This window comes from Pseudorca crassidens, chromosome 16 (assembly GCF_039906515.1).
Source record: "Pseudorca crassidens isolate mPseCra1 chromosome 16, mPseCra1.hap1, whole genome shotgun sequence".
In the NCBI taxonomy this organism is placed as follows: domain Eukaryota; kingdom Metazoa; phylum Chordata; class Mammalia; order Artiodactyla; family Delphinidae; genus Pseudorca; species Pseudorca crassidens.
In genome coordinates, this window is record NC_090311.1 from 31617658 (window position 1) to 31641163 (window position 23506).

The 23506-nt window shown below is 39.1% G+C and overlaps 1 protein-coding gene across 1 annotated transcript in view; it reads right to left on the bottom strand.

Moving 5' to 3' along the window:
- The window catches only part of CC2D2B (coiled-coil and C2 domain containing 2B), a 96082-nt gene that overhangs the window by 4322 nt on the left and 68254 nt on the right, over nucleotides 1-23506 (bottom strand). Inside the window, exons 25-32 of the mRNA XM_067709881.1 lie at nucleotides 21051-21147; nucleotides 15962-16060; nucleotides 13394-13576; nucleotides 13054-13251; nucleotides 9811-9900; nucleotides 7100-7213; nucleotides 4753-4887; nucleotides 4242-4364 (exon numbers count right to left, since the gene is read on the bottom strand). Coding sequence (XP_067565982.1) covers nucleotides 4242-4364; nucleotides 4753-4887; nucleotides 7100-7213; nucleotides 9811-9900; nucleotides 13054-13251; nucleotides 13394-13576; nucleotides 15962-16060; nucleotides 21051-21147 — 1039 coding nt within the window. The remainder of the gene's footprint in view (nucleotides 1-4241; nucleotides 4365-4752; nucleotides 4888-7099; nucleotides 7214-9810; nucleotides 9901-13053; nucleotides 13252-13393; nucleotides 13577-15961; nucleotides 16061-21050; nucleotides 21148-23506) is intronic.

Here is a 23506-nt window from a genome sequence, read left to right on the forward strand (position 1 = left end):
CTTACAAAAGATATTTTTCATGACAGAAGAAGACAGATCTGCTATCCCCATCTGTTTATTCAAACAAGCATTGGACATGTTTATTGATTCTACCAGATAATCTTGGAAGTTGCACTGGTATCTTCCACTTATTAACTGTGACCTTGGTGAAGTCACTTAACCTCTGTGAGTCTCAGTTACCACGTCTTTTAAAGAGGGACAATAACAGTACCTACTTCCCTGGGATCATGCAAAGATTTTAAAATCAAGTAATACATGTAAAGCCTGGCACATATTGTTCAACAAAGATCAGATACTATTGTTATTATTACTCTTGTAACATGGTGTATCATCTTCCTTCTTTGATTATTTGTTCCTTTCAGCAGGCGGGAGTCAGGGCTCTGTGTTTGCATGTGCGCATGTGCACACACTCGCACATACATGCAGAGTCCATTTCAATCTCCCTGTCGCCAAGCCTTTGCCCCAGGCACCCCAGCAACAGCAGAGAGCAATGCTCTACCATGTTTCCCCATGTTGCCCCCTGAGCAGGATTTTCTGGGAGGAGGAGAGGACTTCTCCAACCCCCTCCCCACTACCTAACCCGTTCCTCCCCTCCCTGCAGGGCTCATATAGACAAGAGTGAGGGGTTGGGTTTAGGCGGTTTTTACTTAGGATATTTCTGAGCTGAGAAATAGAGGAGCTATAGAGACACGGACAGATGTTTCCCCCTCATGAGTGGAATGAGGGTTGTACGAAAAGAAGGAAACATTTGCTAGGCCTCTAGGTCTTAGAAAATTTCGGGAGTGATTTGAGGGGGCTCAGTCTGTCAGGTGATGATCTAAGCCAGTGGCTCCCAAAACATGGCCCCCAGACCAGCAACCTCAGACCCAGTGATTCAGAAACTCTGAGGGTAAGGCCCAGCAATCCATTTTTCCACAAGCCCTCCAGAAGGTTCTGATGCCTGCCGTGGCTGGATAACCACTAGATTAGAGCATAGGCTCAAGCACAGTGACTTTCCCCACAGTGAACACGGCAGGAGATGAGAGATACTGGAGAAAGGGAAGCATAAACTGCAGCATCACCTTACAGGGGCCACCAACTATCACAGTCAGGACAGGTAAACTGAAGTCCCTGATTGCTGTCACCAACCACTGTCTGCCCCTCCAAAACAATCCCCCGCACCCCTATCCTGGCAACTCTTAGGGATTAGTTAGGCCACTTTCAGGCCTGAAAAAGAGGCCTGGGTTATGTTGACTTGATAAGTTTATGGAGTGTTAGTCTATTTTCTTTTCAGGCAAAGGCCCCTTTCAGGGAATTCATATCCTTTAAAACTTTGAGAGGATTTCCCTGTTAACTCCATCTCTGAATACCCATATTCTCATCATACACACTCAAATTTGTGTTCTCCATTGCGATTAAGAAAAAAAACGACAACAGTGCTCACCACAGATAGTGGTTTATTCCTGTATGTGTGCGACAAGGCAGAAGATCAAGGGCCATTAACCCACAGGAAAGAAATCAGTAGGGATACAAGTCAAATGCAACTATGAGTTTTATATTTATATATTCAACTTGTCAAAGGGTTTAGTGGCTTTTAAAAATACACTTTTGATGATGGCAGCCCTTGCCTTGGTGATGTTGGCTTCTGACTGTCCTCGGCTCACTCCTTGGCAGCAGCCAGGCTGGCCTTTCAGCTCCTTGACAGACATCCGCTTGCCACTGCAGGTCTTCATGCCTGCTGTCCCCGCTCTGTGCTGGGACCATACTCCTCCTTAACTTCCATCTAAACCAGCTCCTGCTCACCCTTCTTCACTCTGCTAGTCATCACTTTTTTTCCCCAGGAAGCCCCTGCAACTCCCCTTCACCTCAGGCCTCCTGCTGAGTGCTCCCCAAAGCACATTCATTTCTTCTATAGTAGCATTTATCGCTCTGTACAGCAAGTGCTCATTTCCTTCTGTTTCCTCCTCTAGAACACAAGCTCCAAGAGCACTGAGACATGTCTTTTTCCTTGTGGTACCTATACCTAAAACAGTGCTGGCCTGCTGCAGCACTCAATACACATTACCTGAATTAATAAGAGAATGATTAATAGAAACAAAAAACTTCAACTCTAAATATATCATTCTCCCCCCTAGGAGGCAGCAATACTTTTGGTCACAACTTTGGGATGGGAAAAGCAAGCAAGGTCTGTGGATGCCATAAATGTGGTTTGCTCAAGAGAGATAAGCACATTTCCCCTTCCTTATAAGGACTTTACAAACATCTGCAAGGAGAATGTTAGAAGGATGCACAAGAAGCTACCAACAGTGGCTATTTCTTAGAAAGTGGGGAAAAGATGTTGAAGAGGAGAGAAACTCTTCACTTTTTACACTTTGATACTGTTTGATTTTTCTCCCCACAACCACCATTCCTTCTTTTTGATATTATGAACTATGTCAAACATTCTCAGATAAAGCACTGAGAATAATGTAGTGAACATCCACCCAACATACATACCACCAAGCTACATCTAATCTTTGCATTCTTCCATACTTTAGGTTTTTTTTTAAAGATGTAAAACATTACAGACAGATTTGAAGTACTCTGTATACTGCTCCCTGATATCATTCTTTTTTTTTTCCTCTTTCCAAAGGTAAACTTTACCCTAAATTTGGTGTTTATCATTCCCATGCAAGCTTTTACACTATCACTATATATCTCTATATACGTAAACAACATATATTTTTCAAACTTCGTGTAAGTGTGTCATTTCACATCTTCCTTACTTTGCTTAACATTACATTCTTTATATTCATTCATGCGGATAACAGTGGCTCTAGGTCAGTAGTTCTCAACCTTGGCTGCATGTGGGATCACGTGGGGAGCTTTAAGTAATACCAATGCGTGGGCTCTTCCCTCAGACATTCCGATACACTGCACGTACAGCCAAGTTAAGAACTACAGTAAAGTAGTTTCATATACTCTTTTTTTACTGCTGTATAGAATATCTTATAGTAGGAGTATTCATAACTCATGTGCCCATTTTCTGGTTGATGAATTGTTTCCTTTTATTTATTTATTTATTTATTGCTATCTCAAGCAATTCAGTAATGACCTTCGTGTACTTGTCTCCCTGTGCGTGTATCTCTAGGGTATATACTTAGAAGATGAACTGGTGGATCAGAGGCTGGGTTTCTTCAGCTTTACCAACCTTACCATATTGCTTTCTAAAGTGTTTATAGCAATTCACACTCCCACCGTTTCTCTGCCTCTTTGCCAATACTAGATGTGATCACACTTTTAAAAAAGTTTGGCCAATCTTCTACATGTGAAATAGTGTTTTATTGTTTTAAATTGCATTTCCCTCGTTATGAGTGACGTTGAGCCCTAGAGTTTCTGCTTCTGTGAATTGTCTTCTTCCTATTTTTCCATTGTCCTTTTTCTCATCCCCCCTCTCTTTCTTCCTCTGGGTCATAGCTCCTAGTTTTTGAATTTTGCAATTGCCTGCACACTGCCATACCATGGCTCTCAATCCAGAAACAGCTGTCGAAATGGAATTTGGGTGCCTTCCCAAAGCAGTAGTGAGTACATCATAGATCCCCTGGACAAGCCATCTGGTGATTAGGTTGGTTCCTGATTCTCAGCTCTGTACTTTGGTCTCTTACCTCCTGAGCCCCAGGCAGTGAGTCTGCTGCTTTTCTTTCCCATCTTCTCTCAAGAGTAGCAAAGTAGGGGAGCCGCAACACAGTCCCTGGCTTCAAAAAGTGAGACTGGCTCTGGTTCTCTGGATTTCATGAAGCATTTTCAGACCTTGGTGCCGTCCTCTTTGGGCCCCACTCACTGCTAGTGTTTCTGTCCTGCTTCTATTCCATGAGATAACTATCATGGTTGGGAGCCCAGATAAGCCTTCTGTTTTTCAATTTTTATACTTTATCATTGTTATGGATATGTAGTAGAAGGGCTAGGTCCAAGTAAGAACTTATTACACCATCTTGACATTATTTTTTATGTTTCATGATGAACATTTTAAAATTTTTATTTTAAAACCTAAATTCACAATTAAGATGATACCTTCTTCTCAATTCCTCTTTTCTGCAAGTAGAGAAAAAGGATCACAATAGCCCAAACTCAGGCTGGAGGGCAGAGAAAACTAGGTTTTATTAATACTGCCAAATAATTCAATAAGCAATCAGCTGTATAAACATAATAAGAGCTGTCACAATTCCTAAGATTAGAACCAATGGTAACTTTCATAGAGACACACCTGGAAAAGTATAATTTACCTGTATGCTTTGTGCTTTCGTCCCTTGATAATTTTTTGGAAGCAACTGTTTCCAGAAACTTTCCTTTGAATAGTCAAAATATACAGCCCCTGGTGAATTATTTTGCTGAATGTTAAACCAGACCTATTAATACATCAACATAAAATCAGTAGAGGCCCACAGGAGTACGAAGCCCATAGTAGGTTAGGACGGAGCAAAATTTTACAGTCCTACTCCCCAGTGAAGTGGCAGAAGCCAAGGATGGTTCTGAGGCAGGAGGTACAGAGATTCCAGGGGTGTGTGCGCACTAGAATGCTCGCTGGTTCTCAACCTCGGAGGCACTGCAGAATCACGTTAAGGAGCCTTGGGGATAAAAGATTCCCCTGGCCCTACACCCCAGGGATTCTAACTGAACATCTATAGCTTCTTCAAAGTTCCCACATGATTCTAATGTATGGTCAGTGTACAGAACCACAGGTTTAACTCTTGAGGTGATAACTCAAGATCCCGCCGCCCCCCGCCATATACTTACATTTTCACCATCAAACAAACAATCTACACTTTGTAAGGGACAAAATGGGTCAAACTGCTTATGACATTGCCCAGTTAATGGATTCCAAAGCAAATATTCATCAGTTTCTGGCGTTAATACATAAGCCACATGCCCCTGTGAGAAGAAAGAGTTAAAGGCATTTTTGGTGGATGATTGATTTCACTCATTTTCGTATGTGGAAATTATACTGTAAGCATGTGCTATCTCTGATTTTTTAATAGATAATATTGCCAGTTACCTTGGTTATTCTTTATTCCTGTATTATTTATTTATTTGCCTTGCCGCACAGCTTGCGGGATCTCAGTTCCCTGACCAGGGATTGAACCTGGGCCACGGCAGTGACAGCCCCAAATCCTAGCCACTAGACCACAAGGGAACTCCCTGCTATCTCTGATTTTTAAAAGCCTTTTTTAGGACCTTTACAATTTTTTTGAAAAGGATAAAACCAAAGCAACTGAAATCCTCAGGCCCAGGCTAGCATGAGGATTCAAATGAGAACTTTTGAGCTAGTGCTGCCACGTATGGTCCTGAAGGGTGTACCCTCATAGCAATAAAATATGTTGTTCTAACAAAATCAGTATATTATGACCAATTCCCAGTATCCAGTACTAAAGGGTTTGGAGGTAGGGGCGCTTTTGTGTGATTCACACGAAGGTGCTACATGGATTAGCCCTGCTTTATGTGGAACATACTTGGAGACCAAGGGTGAACACCGTGCAGAGTTAGGGAATGGAATTTTGCCTAAGGCTCTGAAAAGCCAAGTGAAGTTGAAAAGCCATAAAATTAATTTTGTGAGCAAGATACAGAGTTAGAGGCCAGAGAGAAATTACACAGGAAAGCACCTGAGGAATAAAAGTAGTCATTATGTGATTATTTCGCTCTGCACATACTTTTGAAGTATAAACCTTTCTTATTTAGCAAAGAATAAAAATGTCAGGTAACAATAATAATGACTATCTAACATTTATTGAGTACCCCAGCTACTGTACTCAGCACTCACTAATTTTCTCACATGAATTCCAGATTCTGTGAGGCAGGGATGATGGTCATGCCCATCTTTCACATGAAGCTTGTCTAGGGTAACAGTAAATGGAATGACTCCTTTTCGGGGAGGAGATAAATGAGGCTCAGAGAAATAAGGCTGAGATCGTACAGTTAGTAAACGTCATTTCTGGGTTTTAAAATCCTCTTATGACTTCCAAATCTATACTCTTTTTTTTGCGGTACGCGGGCCTCTCCTGTTGCGGAGCAACAGGCTCCGGACGCGCAGGCTCAGCCGCCATGGCTCACGGGCCCAGCCGCTCCGCGGCATGTGGGATCTTCCCACACGGGGGCACGAACCCGTGTCCCCTGCATTGGCAGGCGGACTCTCAACCCCTGCGCCACCAGGGAAGCCCCAGGGAAACCCCAAACCTGTACTCTTAACACTGTGCTGTGTAGCCTGGTTTCCCTAACTCCAAAGCTCTTGCTCTTTATCACTGTGCTCATCTTTACAGTAAAGAGGCTTCACCTCAACCAGTAGCAGAGGTGAAAGGCACAGATGAGTGCTGCCACCCAGTGTTGACTCAGAGGTAAAACTGTAAAAATGTTTGTTGAAATATTGTTGGCTGTTTACTGCCATCTAGTGGCACTCAAAACTACAGCGGGGGATCATATGGGGAAATTAAGGGAATATAGAGAAATAAATGATCATGACAAGAACAAGACTGGAAGTTTTTGACACTTATCAAGATATTCATAGTAGAAATAGAAACATCCAAAAGAAGACAGCTTTCTGGAGGTTTGAATGCAAGTGTATATAAGTTGTAAAAATTTCAGGTAGGTTAACATAAATTTCTGGCCCACTTCTTACACGATTAAAAATTGAGCAGTGTAAAACAGGAAGAAGTACTTCTTAAGGATCTTAAAATATAGTGTTAGGGACACATAAAGATGATGGTGGTGATGATGGTTAACAACCACTATAACTACTACTGTAACTATTACTACATCACCTACCACCACCATTTTATCGAGCATTTTCCACATAAACCAGGTGCTGTCCCCAGTGCTATTTACTATGTAATTTAATATTTTTAGTAGCTCCATGAAGTAGCACTCTTATTTGTACTACTTTATGAAGAAGAAAAACAAAAGGAAGTCATTCTTTACATTGTAGAAATTTTGATGAACGAACATTATCCTCCTAAGTAAATAATTGTTCGCCTAGGAAATTTCCTAATTAGCTTGTGAAAAGAAGGAAACCTGGGGTTGAAGTCTTTTAAACTTGCAGCTAAAAGCTAATTAGTTTTGCTTACACTATTTAAATATTAAGTCCAACACTTACTTCCAACATCGAGGTTCCTAGGAGGACCAAAGCTTTCTTTCCAAAATACAGGAAGAAATTACAGAGAAGTATGGCATGCTCCTCCTTATTTCCAATAGCCAAACTGATGCAGCGCTAAGGCAAAACAAAAGCAACAAGGACACAAAAAAGGAGGGGAGGAGAGAAAGTTGAGTAATGCAAGCATTCAACAGATTTAGAGTCCCTCCAAACCCTCACACACACATCCTTGCCAGGTCACTAAGATGACTGCAAAGCCGAAAGCTCCAGCACCCTTTGCCTGTGAACACACTAGGGCATTAGAAAGAGAGAACATTAACTTGGAACATAAGGATCACCTTTATCATGGCATAATTAATGTGGATACTGTGTAAGTGACCCAATAATTTTATCCTCCAAAATGGGGCATTTTTGTTTGAGACATATACCCTTGGAAAACAGGGATATCTTGGCTGATATTTTAAGGAACTTCACCTGATGGGAAATCACATAGTGTTTTTGGAGGAAGGGATCGTTTGGTCAATGGAGCTACACTCTGTCCTGTACCAACATAGTGCTCTCAACTGAAAGAGAGGAAGAGATCTGAGTTGGAGCCCAATCAGAAAGAGTAATGGAAACTTCTTTAATTGAAAGAGCTGAACAGTTGGGCTGGGTGTAATCACATACAGGGTGCCTAGTAAAGCAGTGGTGGCAGGAGAGAAAAAGCACAGCAGAGGTGGCAGACCAGTGGTCTGTAACCTAGTTCTAGTTGATAGGTGTGTTTCGTTTGGCCCCGAAATGCTTTTAAAAGTTGGAAGATCTCATATAAAACTCTGGATTTCTGGCTTGAAAAATCAAAGGATCTAACAAAATGTATAGGCCCAAATGTTCATATGGCAATGATGTGCTATTGCTGAGTAGCGGCTGCACCATTTAGACTGCACGTGTGCTTCCATTTCATTAGTCCCAGAGAAAGGGCTGTGGTGGTCAGGGAGCTTGGGGAGGGGGCGCTCAGGAGCCCTTGGAGTGACTATTTACCAGTCTGGAAGCATTTCAATGTTTTAACAACTGATATGGCCACATCAGTACACACCGACTGAATGTGATGCTGAGGAGGCTAGGGAGGATGGTAACGTGGCTCTTCTGAAAGGTGTGTGTGAACAGGAGAATGAAGAGCAGATTATGAGCAGTCTTCAACGTCAGGCCAAGGAGGTTCCCCTGACTGGATTTCATAAGAGAAGGAGGGAATGGATGAGAGTAGGTAACTAACATACTGCGTTCCAGGTGCCTATCCTTTCAAAACCCCTGTATGCCAAAGATGAGGAAACTGAGGTCCAAAGAAGCTAAATAACTTATCTTAGGTCACACAGCTATCAGATGGTTGACGTAGGATTTGAACCAAGGTTTGTTTGACTCCAAGACTGTATGTTGGGTAGGAGAAATAACTCTTGTCTTGTGACAAACTAATTAGTCATTCACTCATGGGTATCCCAAGTCCAAACAGTTCATGTCAATGGGAAGACATTGGCCAAGAGGAAGCCTATGACTGTGGTAACCTGTGGATTATGGGTATTGTTTGGGTTGGAGGGCACTCGGGAGCACTAGTATTTGCCTGAATGGTTATTTTGTGGTTATTTTTAGCTACTTTAGAGGCTATCTTTCAATGTTCTGCAGGATCATAATACCCCTGGACACATTCTGATTAGTTTGAAGAGTCTAAGAAGAATCTAGAGTTAACTGACTCCTCTTTGAGTTTTACCAGATTTGAATCACTGGATCCTGAAACAAACCATGTGCTTGTATCTCCCTTACTCCCACTTAGCAGAAGGCAGGGTAGCTGACCTATTAAGTTAGTCCTGTGCCCGCTAAGTCCATTTCAGCTAAAAAAACCTAACCTCTAAAACATTCTAGATAAGTGCCAGGACTATCAGTTCCAGATGGAGAGTGTCCTTCTCTTAGGCTCCCATCAGGCTGGTATTTTCCATTAAAAATATTGAATACTTGCTAAATTTAAAGTACGTACAAGTGACGAATATAAAAATAAATAAGAATCAAATCTTCCTTACCACTCAAGGAGATTAAACTTGGGATGTATATGTACAGTGTGTGGGTATAGGGCCAGTATATAAGCAACTAAATATAATTTAAGGTGGAATGGAAAATGTGCTCTAATTAGGGCTGCCACACTTGTGGAGGGGGGTGGGGAATAGGATGCCTAGTTCAATTTGAATTTCAGATAAACAAGTAGTTTTTTAGTATAAATATGTCCCAAATATTGCATGGGGCCTGTATTTTACTTGGAAATCAGACTAAAGACAATTTTAATCCAAGTGCCAAGGAAGAGCACTGCTATACAAGCTCTTCATTCAGATGTGGGAAAACTGGGGAAAGCTTCTGGGAAGTGGTGGTATTTCTGCTAGACTTCAGGGTCTGACCACCTCTATAGTGAACAAGCCATATTTCTCTCTGGAGAATGTCATAATATTGTACTCCTGGAATTCCCATTGAATCTCAATATTATGAGCTACTTAAAATGTTGAATAAGAATTTTGGTCTTTAAGAATTATTTTTACGGATCGTTATAGAGCTGAAAATGATGTATTAAATTATCAATTACCTTCAAACTGCACGAAGCAAATTACTACATAAGTGCATAATATTTTTAAAAAGTTTTCTTTAAAAGAAAAGCAAGTAAGAAATACTATACATTTAAATTATAAAATGTCATTTGTTACCTCTGATGTCATCCATATGTCAAAACCATCATTTTCATCCAGTGTATCAGGCATAATAGGAATCAAAGATACAAAGCGAGCAACGAGGTCCTAAAATAATATTAACTAACAGTTATTGAGAGCATACTATATGCCTATCACCAAGCACAGTGCTTTACATGCACTGTCATCACATTTAGTGTATCCTACAAGCCTATGAAGTACACACTATTATTAATTTTATTTTACAAAAGAAGAAACAAGCTTAGAGTGCTAAGATAACTTGCTCAGGGTCACACACGAACACAATTTATGGGTCTCTGGGAATAAGCCCAAGTTAGCGTGACTTCAGAGCATGCATGTTAACCATTACATTTCATTGTAATAAGTAAAAAATTTAAACACGATACATTACATGTATACTTTAAAGTATAACTGTTTAAAAAATGAAAAAAGATGTTGAAGAATAGCAAAAGTTTGATTTACTTTTAGGTTCAAAATCTAGCAGAAATATTTTTATTAATAAAAACTAGTTATAAGTTGCTGCAGCAAGAAGTCATTGGTGCAGCCGACTTTTTCCAACAACAGAAGGTCTATTGTGGATTGTTCCCCCTATAGGGCTGGAGATAAGGACTCAGACTAGAGTAGGAAAGAAGAAAGGAGTACAAGTAAACAATGAGCTAACACAGAAAGTTCAACATTTTCACTGATTTACAATAGCTACCATTTATGCACTATTATGACTTCCTACACTGGTCACGTTTCTGACTTCATGCAATTAATTAAACATGGTTCACAATCCTTGATAAGCAAAGGAGCTAGGATTTATGCTTTTTTAAAAAGGCAAAGATTGTCCTTGAAAGAAATCTGAGAGCATTATTATCTCCTTGGACTTTCGGTGTCAGGAAACAGGCAAGAAGAAACACGTAATGGAAAAGCAGAGTGTAGCAAATGGTGATCTAAACTAGGACTTTTGATTTTAGCTTAAAGAATCCAGGTAAGAGCTTTATACTGGGAAATAATATAAATTTTCTGAGGAGAGTCAATTGACTCAATCAAGCCTGAATAAATAAAAGGTATAAATGATTTTTCATAGATGCCCTTTAATCAAAGCTTCTTTTTTCTTTTTTTTTATGAAAATAAAATCTTTATTTTCAGTTATTACCCACCAATAAGAGAAAGTTCACAGTTTTAGCTCTTGACACAAAGTGAACTAGGAGGCAAATTTACATCCATCAGATACAACTAATGGACTAACTTTTAAAATCCAGGCTATCTTGAAAGCATGCAACATACCAGATATTGCTGTGTATTCTCTAGTGACAGAATGCCAGCAATGGCTGACAATGACTCGTGAAGTGTTTTTAATAGCAGTGTTTTTTTATATGTTGCTAGAAATCAGGAGGTTTATAACACATTCATGTCCAGAAATGGGTTAAGATACTTTAAAGTCTAAACACAATATGTATGAGTGTGTTTAGGAGTATGTATGTTGCAGTCTCAAGAGGGGTCAGTAGTCCATATGGACTAAATTAATACTTGCCTCTGGGTAGCAGGTATGTTTGTAAATATAAAATTATGTTAAACATTAGCACCAGTGCAGAACATGCTCAGCATCATAAGATCCAAAACACCAGCACAAGTTTATCCATCATTAAAAAAACCCAATTACCTCCTTCCTAAAATGTCAAACTAGTAGGTAACTAGATTAATAAATCTAATCCCAATGAATGACTCTTGTACTGTACAATTTCTCTTTTAGAAGTATAGGGGAGAACTAATCAGCTAAACAGACATGTTATGACTTAAAGTCTTAAATCATAAAGTATTTTTAAAACTGGATATTACCATACATAGATAGAGAATTACTAATAATAGTGACAAAAAAGAGCTTTAAAACTGTAATTAAAACCCCTTTCCTGTTTATCAATAAATGTTGCAGAAGACTTAAAAAAAAAAAGATCCTAGAAAGCCTGTTTATTGATTATTCTCTCCATGTACGTTTTAGTAAGTGGTGATGCTCTTGATCAAGAAATCCATTATTAAACTAATTTTCTAATGGAGGAAGAGGTAAAAGATACTTATCACCTTCTGTGGAATCTATCAACTTAAGACCAAAATTAATAACAATATAGGAACTTCAGAAACAGTAAAATTTGTGGTTTGTATTTCATGGATGGTGCTGCTGTTCCAACCTTATAAAGTAAAGGTGTCTGCAAAGCTTATTTTTTTCTTCAACGGGAGACTAGATCTCTGATTTCACATATTCGTTTCTCAAAGTGGAAGAAGCTACATTCTCTTCTGAGTCCGTAATGAATACAGGTACGTGTCTCTTTTATCAGCTGGTAAATAACAGATATGCATAAAGCCACATAAGGATGGGGTGGGAAGTGTTATGTTGGTGGTTTACAGAGCAAAACGTAACATAGTTGGACTTCCCTGGTGGCACAGTGGTTAAAGAATCTGCCTGCCAATGCAGGGGACACGGGTTTGATCCTTGGTCCGGGAAGATCCCACATGCTGCAGAACAACTAAGCCCGTGCGCCACAACTACTGAGCCCACGTGCTGCAACTACTGAAGCCCGCGCTCCTAGAGGCCGTGCTCTGCAACAAGAGAAGCCACCGCAATGAGAAGCCCACACACCGCCAACGAAGAGTAGCCCCCGCTCGCCGCAACTAGAGAAAGCCTGTGTGCAGTAATGAAGACCCAACACAGCCAAAGATAAATAAAACAAAAAAACATAGTTTCTTCACTCCCACATACAACAAGAAGCAATCCTTAGAAGGGCACAACTCCTTTAGAAACATAGCTTTTAATTTTGCCTGGAAGTCAAAGGAATTTTTCTGTGTCATTTTTCAAAGTTTGACAGAAAAGTTGTGAAGCTGATATGGTCACGTGAACTGTTGTGGCAACAGTGACTCTCTAGTACAAGTGGGCAGAAGTGAAGGGGATCAGGAAGAAATGTTTTCTTCCATCTGGTGCTCAAGAGGACACATTGCAACATAGATGGTTTCTCTCTCAGGAAACTGTCTCTGAAGGTAAAGTAATTTTAATAAGAAAGTTATACTCAAAGTTAATAATAAAAAGTAAACAAGTTAAAATAAATATAAATTTGGAGTGATCAAAATGTTCTAAAGTTTACTGTGGTGATGGTGGCACAACTCCGTGTATAAAGTAAAAGCTATTGAATTATATGCTTTGGAAGGGCAAATTGTATGGTATACGAATATCACAATAAAGCTACTAAAATAAATATAACTTACAAGTGTTGCATTAGAATCATGAAGAAATATATCCAGGAATTGTTGAGGTGGATTCAATGCCTTGATGTATCTTGTTACTAAGATCTGTATCCCTTCATCATTAAAAACAGTAGTTGTGATTCTTCGTTCAGGAAATAATGCCTTACAATTTTTTTTAAAAATCTGTGCTCTCTCCAAAACATCTATTTGACCTGAAAACTAGAATCGAGTTGAAAACATTTCAACATTGTACTATATTGTCTCCACAGGAAAATATCAAGAACCAACATTCATTTTTGTCAGCTTTGAAATTAACACTTCTTTGATAGTATATATGAAAATAATTCAGTGTAAAACCTACCTTGTTTAGTTCTGGATTACAGATGGCATATGATATTTGAGGTTCAATAGTAGCAAAAATATTTAAGAAGGTACATTCTTTTAAATTCTGTCCATTATAATCTTCTTTAGGAGACACGTAAGTCTCACTCCAAGTATACCCAAGCAAAACCGGTGGAATATTTACTTGAAATGTTCCACTAATCTGAAAGAGTATATCAGTATAATGGATTCTGCATGATGAAAATAAACATCAGTCAAATATAGTATAGCTCAGTTCAGTCTTCTCCATGGCAGGAAACAGGCTTGCATGGGTTCATGCTGATTCTACTAATAGGTACTTGCACAAGGATGGTAAGGTTCTCCATGATGATTTGTTCATAGGCAACCTTGACACCCTGGGTCCCTGTCTAATATGTAGTACGTGGAGAAGGCAGAAGTAAGAAAGGGATGAAACAATGAAGCAAGTTAATGGACCAGAGTGATAAAAGCTCTTAGAAGATCTAATTTAAGCTCAGAGAAAATGCTAAAAGACCATGATACATTTTGTATTGGGTCTGGAAAGAGGAAAAAAAATATAACAGCAGGAAGGATGACCCAAAGTCCACTGGAGGAGGGATCTTATGTGTGTGTGTGTGTGTGTGTGTGTGTGTGTGTGTGTGTGCACGCGCATGTTTGGGAGGAGATAATTTACAATAATAACTAATAATACTACTAATATAACTAATAGTTATTGAGCACTTACTATGTACAAGGCATTCTGCCAAGTGCTTGATATAGATCATATTATTCAATAAGGTAGATACCGCTCTTATCTCCATTTCATAGATAAGGAAACTGGGGCTCAGAGCATGTAAGTAATTTGTGTGAGATCACAAAACTAATGAGTAGTAGAGCCGGGATTACAACCCAGGTTGGTCCACCTTTTTTTTTGCGGTACGTGGGCCTCTCACTGTTGTGGCCTCTCCCGCTGCGGAGCACAGGCTCCGGACACGCAGGCTCAGCGGCCATGGCTCACGGGCCCAGCCGCTCCGCGGCATGTGGGATCTTCCCAGACCGGGGCACGAACCCGTGTCCCCTGCATCGGCAGGCGGACTCTCAACCACTGCGCCACCAGGGAAGCCCGGTTGGTCCCCCTTTGAAGCTCACATTCTTAACTACTTCTCTATCCTAGCATCTGGCCTGAGACTGAGAAACACCTGCAGGGATTTACAAACATAGGAAGCCCTATACCTCCAACAATTTAAAATCTCCGTTGCTCTTTATTTGCAGCACTTGTATTTTCAACGTGCTCCCTCATGACATCCTGTGATTGCATAATACGCAGACGTTTCTATTCTCCTCCATTCTCTTCTCCTTTCTTACCAACAGTTTTAGGTGGTAACATGACAGCCATGTAGTGACCAAGTCACATAAGTAAAATGCAAGAAGTCTGAGAGGTTTTCTGGGGAAGTGTCTGTTTTCCTGATACAGGCACTGTCCCTTCTTGCTTCACCCCACCTCCTGTCTGCAGCATGAATATGAGGCTGGAGGTGCAATTATGAGGATGAAAGTCACATGATAAGGAGAGTAGAACAGAAAGACAAAAGTAGCTTGGATCCTTGATGATATTCTTGAGCAGATGCACTGGCATCTAGACTTCTTTTTTGTGAGATAAATAGACCTCTTACAACAGCCACTGTCAGGTTTTCTGTTGCATATGACTGAATACAGTACTAACTGATAGACACATAAATCCTTCTGAGTCAAATGACTTTGTGTGCTTGATAAATGCATCTTTAGGGACTTGATTAAAAGTTATCTCCTCTGTAAATATTCCCCTGACCTTTCATGCTCCTCCTCATTCTCCTCTCACCTACCCCGAACCCCTCTGAACACCCCCTTGCTTCCCCCTCCAAACCAGGAAGGGTAGGGTACTCCTTACTCAGTGTTCTCATAGTACCAACCTCATGCCCCTATCAAAGCCCTACAGCATTACCATGTCGTACTGAAATGGTTTTCTTCTATAGACAGTGAACTCCTTGAGGTAGAAAATTCATTGCTGAATCATCTGTAACTGGCATATCTCTGTAAGTTACAGGGCCCCAGATGAAATCTAGAATGGGGTTTTTATATTTTGCTGGCCATGTAGGCATTTTCTTGCTGCAAAACCCAACAGCAGAGCCCTCTGGGGGTACCACAGACACAGATGCTAATCATCAGTCTCACCATTATCAATAAACAGTGTTTGAGGAGCTGAAACTCCTGGAACCCATGGTTACAAAGCAATGTCATTAATCAGAATATTTATGAATCTGGTCTTACAAAACTATTATGAGCAAATATGAATGTTGCTTTAAGATCTAAGGCTACCTGTCCTTTTCTTCATCAACAAACACTCTAAAAATACATGAAATAAATTTGTGGGTGTCCCCTATTCCAGAGACAGCTAAAACCTTCAAATACTCCAACACCCATGGGGCAGTTGAATACAGGATCATTTTGACTGACTTATCAACCTGCCAGTCAGAATCTGACTCAAAGACACAGGTATTTCTATTAGCCAGAGACAAAAATTCAGAATAATTAGCAAAGAATCATCTTCTATTACCTCAGATTGTTGCAGGAGAGCAGAGAAAGGGAAGACAATGGATCCAAGCCAATTCTTTCTTATATATGAATGACCACTGCAGCTCTTGAAACTGTGATCCTATTAAAATAAATAATTTTTCTATTACTCATTCTATATCATGTGTTGGATAATTTCACACAAACATGTAGGTAAGTATAAAAAATTCTCTTCCTTTTTAAAAAGAAACCAAAGAGTAAATAGAAAAGATTTTTTTTCTCCCTTTAAAAAATTTCTTTAAAAGATAATTGACCATTTAAAGCAATAATAATGACCTGTTGTGGAGTTTGTGACATACATATAAGGAAAATGTATGATAACACTAACACAAAGCACAGGAGGGGAAATGGTAGTATAGTAATATCCTGTTCTTACACTATATATGAAGTGGCATAATATTATATAAAGATAGACTGTGATAAAGAATATATAATAAAACCTAACACCATACACAAAAATAAACTCAAAATGGATTAAAGACCTAAATGTAAGACCGGACACTATAAAACACTTAGAGGAAACATAGGAAGAATACTCTTTGATGTAAATCACAGCAAGATCTTTTTTGACCCATCTCCTAGAGTAATGGAAATAAAAACAAAAGGGACCTAATAAAACTTAAAAGTTTTTGCACAACAAAGGAAACTATAAACAAGACCAAAAGACAACCCTCAGAATGGGAGAAAATATTTGCAAATGAATCAACAGACAAACGATTAGTCTCCAAAATATATAAACAGCTCATGCAGCTCAATTTAAAAAAACAAACAACCCAATCCAAAAATGGGCAGAAGACCTAAATAGACAGTTCTCCAAAGAAGACATACAGATGGCCAAGAAGCACATGAAAAGCTGCTCAACATCACTAATTATTAGAGAAATGCAAATCAAAACTACAATGAGGTATCACTTCACACCAGTTAGAATGGGCATCATCAGAAAATCTACAACCAACAAATGCTGGAGAGGGTGTGGAGAAAAGGGAACCCTCTTGCACTGTTGGTGGGAATGTAAATTGCTACAGCCACTACGGAGAACAGTATGGAGGTTCCTTAAAAAACTAAAAATAGAATTACCATATGATCCAGCAATCCCACTACTGGGCATATACCCAAAGAAAACCATAATTCAAAAAGACACATGTACCCCAATGTTCATTGCAGCACTATTTACAATAGCCAGGTCATGGAAGCAACCTAAATGCCCATCAACAGACGAATGGATAAAGAAGATGTGGTACATGTGTACAATGGAATATTACTCAGCCATAAAAAGGAATGAAACTGGGTCATTTGTTGAGACGTGGATGGATCTAGAGTCTGTCATACAGAGTGAAGAAAGTCAGAAAGAGAAAAACAAATATCGTATATTAAGGCATATATGTGGAACCTAGAAAAATGGTACAGATGAACCAGTTTGCAGGGCAGCAATAGAGACACAGATATAGAGAACAAACGTATGGACACCAAGGGGGGAAAGTGGCGGGGGGGGTGGGGTGGGATGAATTGGGCTATTGGGATTGACATATATACATATATACACTGATGTGTATAAAATTGATGACTAATAAGAACCTGCTGTATAAAAAAATAAATAAAATAAAATTCAAAAATTAAGAAAAGTACATGCACCTAATAAAGAGTTACAAAATATATAAAGCAAAAACAGAGCTAAAACATATGACACCAAAAGAAAGTTGATAAATTTGACTTCATCAAAACTTAAAACTTTGCTCTTCAAAAGGCACTGTTGAGAAAATGAAAAGACAAGCTATGTACCGGGAGAAAATATTTGTAAATCATATATCTGATAAAGGATTTGTACACAGAATATGTAAAGAATCCTCAGAACTGAATAATAAGAAAACAAATAACCCAATTTGAAAAATAGACAAAAGATTTGGACAGACACTTGACCAAAGAAGATATTCAGATAGCAAATAAATACACGGAAAAGTGCTCACCATCATTAGTCATCAGGAAATACAAATTAAAACTACAATGAGATACAACCACACGGTTATTAGAGTGGCTAAAATTTTTAAGTCTGACCACTTGTCTGTAAGACTGTGAAAGAACAAGAAGTCTCATACATTGCTGGTGGAAATAAAAAATGGTACAGTCACTTTGGAAAAACTGTTTAGCAGTTTCTTAAATGTCTACTTACCATATGATCCAGCCATTTCACTCCTATGTATTTACCCAAGAGAAATTAAAGCATTTGTCCATACAAGGACTTATACACAAATGCTCATAGCAGCTTTATTAATAATAGCCACCCCCAAAGAAAACCCAAATGTCCATCAACAGCTGAATATTTAAATGTACAACAGAATGTATGTGTTCAATAGACTACCACTATACAGTAAAAATTAATGAACTAGTTGATAAATAAAACAACTGAGACACATCTCAAAATAATTTTTCTGTGAAAGTTGCCAGACCAAGGGGAAAAAAGTGCATACTGTATGCTGCCATTTTTATACAATTCCAGAAGATGTAAACTATAGTTACAGAAAGCAGATCAGTGGTTGCCTGGGGTGGGAGGAAGGAAAGGAAGGAGGGAGGTATTCTAACAGGACAGGGGAAAACCTTTGAGAGTGGTGGATATGTTCATTATCTTGACTTTGATGATGGTTTTATGGGTATATATACGTCAAAACTTGTCAAAGGGGCTTCCCTGGTGGTGCAGTGGTAGAGAGCCCGCCTGCCGATGCAGGGGACACGGGTTCGTGCCCCGGTACGGGAAGATCCCACATGCCACGGAGCGGCTGGGCCCGTGAGCCATGGCCACTGAGCCTGCGCGTCCGGAGCCTGTGCTCTGCAACGGGAGAGGCCACAACAGTGAGAGGCCCGCGTACCGCAAAAAACAAACAAACAAACAAACAAAAAAAACCAACCTTGTCAAAGTATACACTTTAATTATGTGCAGTTTATTATATGATAATTATGCCACAATAATCCTATTTTTTAAATTAGAGAAAGTATGTGTAGTAAGAGAAGCAGGGACTAGACATAAATGGGTTTGGCATTTACCACCACGACCAACCCCACTGGCAGTACTCTATGATTCACTCCACTTTTAGCCATTTAAATTTTTCACTTCATCAACAAAAGTGCTGAAATGGGGGAATATAGGAAAGGTGTTAGAGAATACCTCTTGGAACAGGCATGTTGCTTGTTTAAGACTAGTATAGGCAATATCCCTCTCTTTAGCACTAGTATGTACTTATATCCACTGAATCTTTTTGTTTGTAATTAGGGAAGGTGAGAGCAGTTGGGCTGAGTTTAGGAAGCAAGGTGAAGAGAAAGGACAATGAGGACATGGAAAGGGTTGGTGTGCACTGTACCCCACTAGGTCCCTTGTCCTGGGTTTGACCCCTGATGATTAGGGTCGGCGGCTGGAGAAGCTCTTCTACTGTGAGATTTTGTGTACCAATACTGTTGCTTTAAGATCTAGATATATAATATGTAGCATGAATTCAGAGAAAATAGGGCCATTCTTCCCATGTTTGTGCAGAATCCAGTGCCTCTTGGGTATTCTGAAGTTTCATAGCTTTGGGCTCAAGGATAATTGGGGAGATAATACCCTTGGCACAGATGATGGCATCCTAATCAGGGGCAATGTCAACAGTGGTGGTGGTGAGATTCTTTTAAGTGGCTTTGAGAGCTGTGGAGCCTGAATCAAAAGAACACACACACACTGTTGAAATGGGAAGGATGACTATAGCTAACAGTCATGTTTAGGCACATATATGAGGACTACTTGGAGGCTTCCAGAAAATTTTCGGAGGGACTGGTGGAGGTTCTGTGAGTAGAGGGTGGACCAAGAGGAAGACCTTAGATTATTTATGTTAACGTGACTTCTTTTAAATCCATAAACTCAGAATTTCTGTTAATATTAAAGTTATACACTATTATCTGGGCTGAAGTAAGGAGATAGGATAAAAGAAGGGAGATAAAAAGGGTAATTCATTGTAGCTTTCCTCACACACTATCTTGCTTTCTGCTTCATCTTTTACCTTTCCACCATCCACCTCTGCCTTGCTGCTGTAATTATGGACCATGTTGGCTTACTGCCAAGAAATAATGGTATCAGTTAGGTTGCCATGGCCCGTTCCTTAGAAAATTCATCTGATGGTCCACTTGTAGATAGTCCAGGTTAGAAATGTAAAAACCTTGCAAAAGAAAATGCAGTATATTCTGGCTCCCATTTTAATCTGATCTCTCTCTTCTAAGAAGAACAAATGCCAGGGAGTCCAGGGTCATAATAGACAATTTTGAGATTCTAGTGATCATATGCAACTGTTAAGAATATCAAGAAAGCCATGGTATTCAATTTCCAAGCCCTGGGATTGTTGTTGCTACGTACCTGAATCTGGGGAAGGGCCGAAGTTTGAAAAAAGCTGCCAATACCCCAGATTCCTGCCTTCAGTTCATAACCACTGCTTTTGGATATCTTGCTACATGTCAGTAAACAGTGTAAAGCATCTTAACGTATATACCTTTATCATAGTAAATATGCTTAGTGCAGCAAACTTCAAACATACGCTAAAGCTTGGCTACCAGGAAGTTCACGTGTAAATGTAACGTTCAATTGCAGAAATCTACTTTTCCCAAATTCTTGGTATATTTATCTCTCCTCCTCTTCTATGTGGTTTATGATCCCTGTTATTTTATTTTATTTTATTTATTTATTTTTTGCAGTACACTCTCACTGTTGTGGCCTCTCCCGTTGCAGAGCACAGGCTCCGTACGCGCAGGCTCAGCGGCCATGGCTCACGGGCCCAGCCGCTCCGCGGCATGTGGGATCTTCCCGGACCGGGGCACGAACCCGTCTACCCTGCATCGGCAGGCGGACTCTCAACCACTGTGCCACCAGGGAAGCCCGATCCCTGTTATTTTTGAATTGACTTGTCATATGTCTGATTTTATTTCAAGTTGCCCCATATCCTTTTTAGAAAATGTTGGAAATAGATACTGTATCTAAAATCAAATTTACAAATATGTTAATAGACTTCATTCAGTCTGAACTTATAATTATTTCAACATTGATTATTATTTTACTTTACCTCATGTTTTTCAATAATCATTTCATCAAAAATGTTGATATATATATTATCTTTTATTTTAGATAAGCTTGAGACGCTATAATCATGTCCTGGTAAGCTGTAAATAAGAAAAACGTATTTAAATGCTTAATTGATTTTATAAAAGCATTATTCATAAAGGACTATAAAATTGCCTGCATTATTTTCTTTTATAAAGTATAAGATAAGAAAATCTATGTGCTTTCAGGACAACTGCTATCTTTCATTAAAGCCAGTATCAAAATATCTACAAACAATAAATGCTGGAGAGGGTGTGGAGAAAAGGGAACCCTCTTGCACTGTTGGTGGGAATGTAAATTGGTACAACCACTATGGAGAACAGTATGGAGGTTCCTTAAAAAACTAAAAATAGAACTATCAAATGATCTAGCAATCCCACTCCTGGGCATATACCCACAGAAAAGTCTAATTGAAAAAGATACATGCACCCCAATATTCATTGCAGAACTATTTACAATAGCCAGGATGTGGAAGAAACCTAAGTGTCCATCGACAGATGAATGGATAAAGAAGATGTGGCACATATATACAATGGAATATTACTCAGCCATAAAAAGAAATGAAATTGAGTTATTTGTAGTGAGGTGGTTGGGCCTAGAGTCTGTCATACAGAGTGAAGTAAGTCAGAAAGAGAAAAACAAATACCATATGCTAACACATATATATGGAATCTAAAAAAGAAAAAAAAGTTATGAAGAACCTAGGGGCAGGACAGGAATAAAGACGCAGACTTACTAGAGAATGGACTTGAGGACACGGGGAGGGGGAAGGGTAAGCTGAGACAAAGTGAGAGAGTGGCATGGACATATATACACTACTAAATGTAAAATCGATAGCTAGTGGGAAGCAGCCGCATAGCACAGGGAGATCAGCTCGGTGCTTTGTGGCCACCTAGAGGGGTGGGATAGGGAGGGTGGGAGATGCAAGAGGGAAGAGATATGGGGATAGATGTATATGTATAGCTGATTCACTTTCTTATAAAGCAGAAACTAAAACAGCATTGTAAAGCAATTATACTCCAATAAAGATGTTAAAAAAAAAAAAGTCAGAGGGATGCCATCAAAAAACCATGCAAATAGTCAAGAACCATATGATCTGCAGAAATTGAGGGAGATGAACAAGATTGGCAAGAGAAGGGGGTAAGGGCGCCAGGAAAAGACAAAGGACTTTGATAACAGATGTAGTTGACAGTTCTTTATATTCCTTTTACCCGAGGGAGAGCTAAAGATGTATAGGAAGTAACAACTGAAAATTGCTACTTGAGTTTAGAGAACAATTTTAAGTTCCACATTTTAAATCTGTCTTGATCAGTGCACTTTATTTTCAATTACAAAAGACTATTTATATAGCTTTAGCATCAAATATGAACCTTGAGAAAGAAAAGAGCTGGAGATCCCACTTCCTGATTTCAAAATACATATTTTACGAAGTTACAGTAATTGAAACAGTCTGGCCTAAAAACAGACATATAGACCAGTGGTACAGAATAGAGAGCCTAGATATAAATCCTTGCATCTATGTCAGGTCAACCGATCTTTGACAAGGGTGTCAAGACTACTCAATGAAGAAAGGACAATCTCTTCAACAAATGGTGTTGGTAAAACTACGTGCAAAAGGATCAAATTTGAGGGAGGAGATATGGGGATGTATGTATATGTATAGCTGATTCACTTTGTTATAAAGCAGAAACTAACACACCATTGTAAAGCAATTATACTCCAATAAAGATGTTAATAAAAAAAGAATCAAATTTGATCTTTATCTTATACCATACACAAAATTCAACTCAAAATGAATTAAATATTTAAAATGTAAGACCTGAAACTATAAAGCTTCTAGAAGAAAATACAGGGGAAAAGTTTCATGACATAGGTTGTGGCAATAATTTCATGGACATGATACCAAAGCACAGGCAACAAAAGCAAAAATAAAAAAGTGGAACTATATCAAACTGTAAACCTTCTGCACAGCAAAGGAAATAATCATCAGAGTACAAGGTCAACTTATGGAATGGGAGAAAATATTTGCAAACCATATATATTATAAGGGGGTTCATCTCCAACATACATAAAGAGCTCATACAACTGAATAGTAAAAAAGCTAATAATCTGATTTTAAAATGTACTAAAACTTGAATGGACATTTTCCAAAAATGACATACAAATGGCTAATAGATACATGAAAAAAATGCTCAAAATTACTAATAATAAAACACTCAGTAATAATCAGGGAAATTCAAAGCTACAATGAGATATCACTTCACAATTGTTAGGATGGCTATTATCAAAAAAAATAAAATAAAGTAACAAGTGCTGGTGAAGGTGTGTAAAACTGGAACTCCTGCACACAGTTGGTGGGAATGTGAAATGGTGCAGCTGCTATGGAAAACGTTATGCAGGTTCCTCAAAAAATTAAAA